Source organism: Megalobrama amblycephala, linkage group LG8 (genome assembly GCF_018812025.1).
Source record: "Megalobrama amblycephala isolate DHTTF-2021 linkage group LG8, ASM1881202v1, whole genome shotgun sequence".
Lineage (NCBI taxonomy): Eukaryota > Metazoa > Chordata > Actinopteri > Cypriniformes > Xenocyprididae > Megalobrama > Megalobrama amblycephala.
The window spans coordinates 6,274,250-6,280,012 of record NC_063051.1 but is presented as its reverse complement, the minus strand read 5'-3'; the positions used below and the strand labels follow the sequence as shown (position 1 = coordinate 6,280,012).

At 36.1% G+C, this 5,763-nt stretch overlaps 1 protein-coding gene across 1 annotated transcript; it reads left to right on the top strand.

Moving 5' to 3' along the window:
• The first annotated feature begins 1,479 nt into the window (after positions 1-1,479).
• Positions 1,480-5,408, top strand: zgc:66479 (uncharacterized protein LOC327541 homolog). The gene is made up of 4 exons (XM_048198934.1): positions 1,480-1,931; positions 3,326-3,804; positions 3,905-4,052; positions 4,129-5,408. Exons 1-4 carry the CDS (start codon positions 1,668-1,670, stop codon positions 5,044-5,046), a joined length of 1,809 nt encoding a protein of 602 aa, XP_048054891.1. The 5' UTR covers positions 1,480-1,667; the 3' UTR covers positions 5,047-5,408.
• The last annotated feature ends 355 nt before the right edge of the window (positions 5,409-5,763 follow it).

Genomic DNA, 5,763 nt, shown 5'->3' with positions numbered 1-5,763 from the left:
TGTATGTATTATCTATCTATCTATGCCTCATATTTTATTCCTTATAAAGCTCCATAACATGTGTTTATCAACCAGCCTGAATGCTTCAGAGAGTCTGCAAAATAGAATAATCTATAAATTACTGCAATGCCAAAATATTTCCGCAAATTATTTTATTGTAATATAGAAGCCTACTGACTAGATCCATGGATCAGTATCTATAAAGATAGATGGACGGATGGATGGATAGTGTACTTTGCACAATGTAATATGTATAAATAAAATAAATATACATTGTAATATGGAGGCCTACTGACTAGATCCACGGATTAGTATATCTATTATTAGTATATCTAAGTCATTGACAAATAAAGTTTTTAAAAGTGTAATTGAGATATAATTAATTTTGAAGCTTTATTTAATATTAACAATGAGATCATGTGGTTTTTATAATCAATTAACACTGCTTTTGTCATTTTTTACAAGATGGACAAAATTTGTCACCAAAAAAGTCATTCAGTTTAACCAAAATTTAAATTCTACCGAATGACCTGATATTTCGTGACGTGTATGAGCAAGTGAAAACATAAATTTTTCAAATAGTTAAAAGAGAGCAGTAACTTTGCTTCATGACCATGTGGTCCCTTGCAGGTGTCTGAATGATGTCACATCCTGTCACATGACACTGACTGCATGACTTGATCCAAAATGGTCCCTTTATATTGGTTACTCCAAATGACATCAATGAAATTCATTTTTCCAGACATTCTTTCTCATAATAAAGCGACGACTTCTACAGATAATTTTAATACCATTTTGCACTGTTAATATATGATGTTATAAAATTATGCCAGAATAAAAAAAAAAAAAATATATATATATATATATATATATATACACACACACACATTTATTACATTTTAAGATATTTTAATCACCAATAAAATGGCTGTATTGACCTTTGGACAGTTAAACCGAATGATCTGTTGAAACTTAAAAATCTTTAAAATACCTTTATAATAATTAAAACCTTTTGGGTTCAATAAAAGAGATCTAGTTGTACTACCTTACATACTTTGGATCATATCTTTGTTTTTTATTATTATTAAGGCTTTTGGACAAAAAAAAAAAAAAAAAGACCTGTCACGTCATCGACCCATCTATTAGTATAGTTAGTTTAGTTTATTTTGCACCATGTAATAAATACTGTCTATACACACACTAAAAAGCAAGAAAATGCAATTCATATACAGGAATAGGCAGAAAACCCATAGGCCTAAATGCGTATTTGAAGCCACCACCTAAACATACAATTTTCAAAAAATAATCTTATTATAAAATTATTTTAAAAGTAATACATTTAAATAAATAAGTTTTTGTTTTTTTGTTTTTTTACTTAAAATGATGAAATATTATAAATAAATTATTATTATTATTTAAAGTAATTCTCTCTAAGAACATTAGGTAAGTATGCTATAGTACGTGCTGCACAGCGCCATGAAACTGAGACCGCCTCCAGTGCGCAACGCCCCCTACTCACGGTCCTCGTGCTTGAAAGTTCACTTTTGATTGTTCTCCGTCGTTGTGGGCCAATACAGCGTAAGGTCTGGTAGAGCAATAATCACTGAATAAATCAGAGTTAAGGGGGAGTGTTACAGTCTGCAGTGCAGATCCTCCACGAAGCCAAGATGACCAAGCGCAAAGGAAAAGGCAACAATAAACAGGACGACAGTTTGCTGCTCTTGGAGACGCCATCTGTAACACCACAGAGGGGATTTAAAGAATATGCGCTCCCTGCCATTGTTATCTTTATTTTCGCTGTCGGGGGATTAACTGCACTCTGGTTCTCCAGCCAGCAACAGCAAACCATCGACAGTCTAACAGAGACGGTCAATGCAATGCAAGTTAGGATAACCAAGTTCCAACAGCAGTTGGGGATGGGTAATGCACAGGTATTTGATTTTGAAATACTCACTATTTAGTTAACAAGTGATAAATATAAGAAATTCATTTTTCTTTTTCTTTTTTATAAATTAACTTTATGAAAGATGCTAGTTTCCTTCATTTTACGCACAGGAAAACAATTTGTGCGCATTGGAACATTTTGTACTAGGCACACAGTACTTGCTCAAGTTTATATATTATGGTGTACATATTATATGATTAGTTATCTGATTGTAAAATACTTAATATTGACAAGTCTGAATGCATGCCTCATGTGTCCTTTGAATATTCCATTCGCTGAATTGTGTCATGTGGCTTCAAGGCCATTAATAGTCTGTTCTGAGCAGGATCATGTTTCCTTTTGCCAGGCTGACTGTTTAAAGGACATTATACAAATGGAATTCAAACCAGCATGTAAAAGTGAAGATATGAATAAACATTTAAATTACTCCTCCATCTGAAAGGTGGTCAACACTGCATTAGTAGTGATCAGAAATGCAATGTATTAAAGTAACCCATTCATTTACAATTGTCAAGCATTTTTCTTTCATTCTAGAACTGCAGTACCAAATGCTGTACCAGTACCATCATACCAGTAACTTTGGATTAAAGTTCTCATTTTCAAAAAATCTAGCCTAAAGTTATTGTAAAAACATATAAAATTAGTATAATTAGTAAATTCATAAAAGTTTATTTGAACATAATTTGAATGAAAGGAAATGTCACTATTTTAAATATCAGTGGTTTACAGCAACTACATTCAATAGGCCCTTTGTGGAAAACACTCTAGGAAATCTTTCCAGGTCAGTTGGAGAAGTGAGAGGTTAATCGTAACCACGTGGCATTTTTGGGTACATATGAACTTCATTTTAAAACATCATGATGCTTTAAAATGTCAGTGGTTTTGTGCTGTTCAAATGTATAATATTAATGTATCAAATTATAATAAAATTAAAAGTTTACATTTTAATTACAGATTTCTTTAAAAAACTTGGTATCTATCTAATCATCTAAAGATCGACACCAGCATTGTTTTTATAATACATTCCTCTTGAAAATCAACTGAATCATAAAATGATTAGTAGTGTAACTGGCTGGCGATACCACTGACAACAGAGCGTGTGAGCCATTTATAAATTTAGCTTATTTTTATTTTATCTTAAATTATTCACTGTGGCCTTGTATGAAATGATAACTGAATTACACTGTAGACTGAATGTATAATTGATGAATTTTCACATGCAAATTGCAATTGTAGATTAATATAACACTGAATTGAGCCAACACTAACAGAGGCTGCTAAGTTAGGCTCAAGGAATGGCTGATTTAATAATATGTTGCATATTGATTAGATGAATACTTGAACTTCATTGCAATTCAAATATGTTGTCTATATATCTAGATCGCCAATGTGGGTGTTTTTGAAGAGCGTCTACAAGCACTGGAAGAGGCCTACACGCAGGCCCAAAAAAAGGCAGACGTCGCACTGGCCACCTCAGAAAAAATCAAATCGAATGATCTCCAAAGCCAAGTCTGGTCTCTTCAGTCTGAAATGAATGGCAAACTTTCTGAGCTCCAGCAGGAGTTTGTTTCCACTGCATCGTTGAATGCAGTGGTGAAGAATAAGACTGAAGAGATTGAAACTCTGAAGCAGAGGCTTAATTCTATCTTCACTGCTAACTCTGAGGTTGCTGTTACCATTTCTGGGCTCACAGACGCTGTTTTGGTCACCAAATCACGTCTCGACGAGCAGATGTCTACTGTACAGGGTCTCACATCTGAGCTGGAGGAACAAAGAATGGAACTTAGAAGCCTGAAGGAATACTTTGGTAAAAACAAGAAGGCTCTTGAAAGAAACAGACAAGAGGTGATAGACATCAAGTGAGTAGGGGTTTTGTGGAATCAGGATTCTCTTTAGCGGTTTAGTGTTGTTACTGATACTGATTATTCCTGATTCGTCTTTATTTGTTCTCTCTACCAGGGATCTGCTGGAGATGGAACAGACAAGAAGATCCCAAGCTCTTGAGGAGCAGCTTATGGCTGTCCGTAGGAGTCTGGAGGACCATCAGAAGAGTACTCATAGCCTTCACTCTCACCTTGCTTCACAACTTGAGGTCGTCCAGAGTCAGGTATATTACTGACTGTTTCGTGTTTTCCATATGTGATCATTTTGCCATTTGGCACAATGTTCTTTGTGTATTTCAGATGTTATCTGAAAGCCAGCAGTCCGGTTCAGAGGAAGATATTCCAGTAGAAAACCAGCAAGTGGAGCAAGCAGAAACTCGAGAGGAAGTTCCAATCAAGGATCAAATGGATCAACCCATTACTGAGGAGGAAACCGTAGCCGAGGAAGTTCATGTTGAAGAAGAGGAGCAAGTAGTACCCGAGGAGGAAGAGCCAGCTGAGGAGGTTCATTTCCACAGAGAAGAACCTGCTGAAGAGCAAGTTGTTGATAATGAAACTCCTGAGGAAGCTGAAGTCAAAAAAGATGTATCTGAGGAGCAAGTAACTGAAGAGGATGAGCAAGTAGTAACTGAAGAGGATGAGCAAGTAGTAACTGAAGAAGATGAACAAGCTGATGAGGTTCCATTGCACAAGGAAGAAGCTGAGGAGGAAGCAGTAACTCAACAGGATGAAATACCTGAGGAGCTGCAGGTATCTGATGAGATAGAACCAGCTGAGGAGGTTCAAGTCCTGGGGGAAGAAGAAGCTATTGAGAAGCATGCAATACCTGAGGAAGTTCAAGTCAAGGATGGAGATGTTTTTGAGGAGCAAGCACTAACTGAAGTGGATGAAATAACTGAGGAGATTCCAATCGAAGAAGAAGAAACTGTCATGGAGCAAACAGAAAGCATTCTTCCTGAGGAAGACCTAACTTCTACGGAGGAGATGGAAATTGACGTGAGTATGGCTGAGGCTGTTGAGAACTTCTCACAAGATCATGTGGTTGAAGTCGAAGATATTAGTCAGGAGGAGGCACTGCAGGAGCCATTAGACGAAACTGTGAAGCAGAAAGACTTGGAAGAAGTTGAAGAAGATGTGCAAGACTCTGAGGAAGAAGAACCTGTTGAGGACATTGTGGAAGAACTAGATGAAAAAGACATTTCAGCCAATGAAAGTTAAGTTATGAGATAATGCTTCAAAATAAAAGACTTTTCTGAGGACTTGACATTATCCCATTTCCCCACTTAATTATGTGAAACATGATACTTCACATTTGTTGAAATGTTCCTCAGTCTTACTTTGTACTCAAAAGTGAACTTTGAACCCTAGCAGCGATTTTTCAAATCTAATGATGAATTTTTCTAGTGATATATCTTAAAATCTTGAATTGCTCTGTTTACACTGAAATCTAGAGAGGGTTGATATTGTTTTACTAGGTTACACATTTAAAGAATTGTAGCGTTTTTCATACAGTGGTTTGCCAGCTCATTAACCTCAGGAGTGTCGCTTGAATAAAATGGCTTTTTATGTTTTTTACCATTTCCCTGTCCCTGCCTCTCTTCTGGAGTTAAGTTGTCTGTTGAAATGGGAAACGTGCTGTGTGTGTGTTTATTTGTAGCTCTTAGGTCAGGGGTTCAGGAATGTGCCGCTGATTTTGGGCACTGGGGACATGTGTGTCCCATTTGTAACTATAGTGCTGATTTGAGCTCATCAAATGCCTGAAAGACGAGAAGTGTTGTGCCCTTCTCAAGCAAACCACAATTCTAAGGCAAGAGATGTTGCTAATTACATTTTGATTATCTACAGTTGACCAGGGATAGAAGTGATAAATGAGAATAGACTAAGATTTAAGAATAATACCAAAAAGGTATGCATATGGTGCCTTAAAGGATTAGT

Bases quoted from the DNA above. Each gene is read 5' to 3' on its own strand.
- zgc:66479 (XM_048198934.1), top strand. From the start codon at position 1,668: ATGACCAAGCGCAAAGGAAAAGGCAACAATAAACAGGACGACAGTTTG. The intron at 1,932-3,325 runs GTATTTGATTTT...CTATATATCTAG, and splicing joins TGGGGATGGGTAATGCACAG to ATCGCCAATGTGGGTGTTTT. The intron at 3,805-3,904 runs GTGAGTAGGGGT...TCTCTCTACCAG, and splicing joins CAAGAGGTGATAGACATCAA to GGATCTGCTGGAGATGGAAC.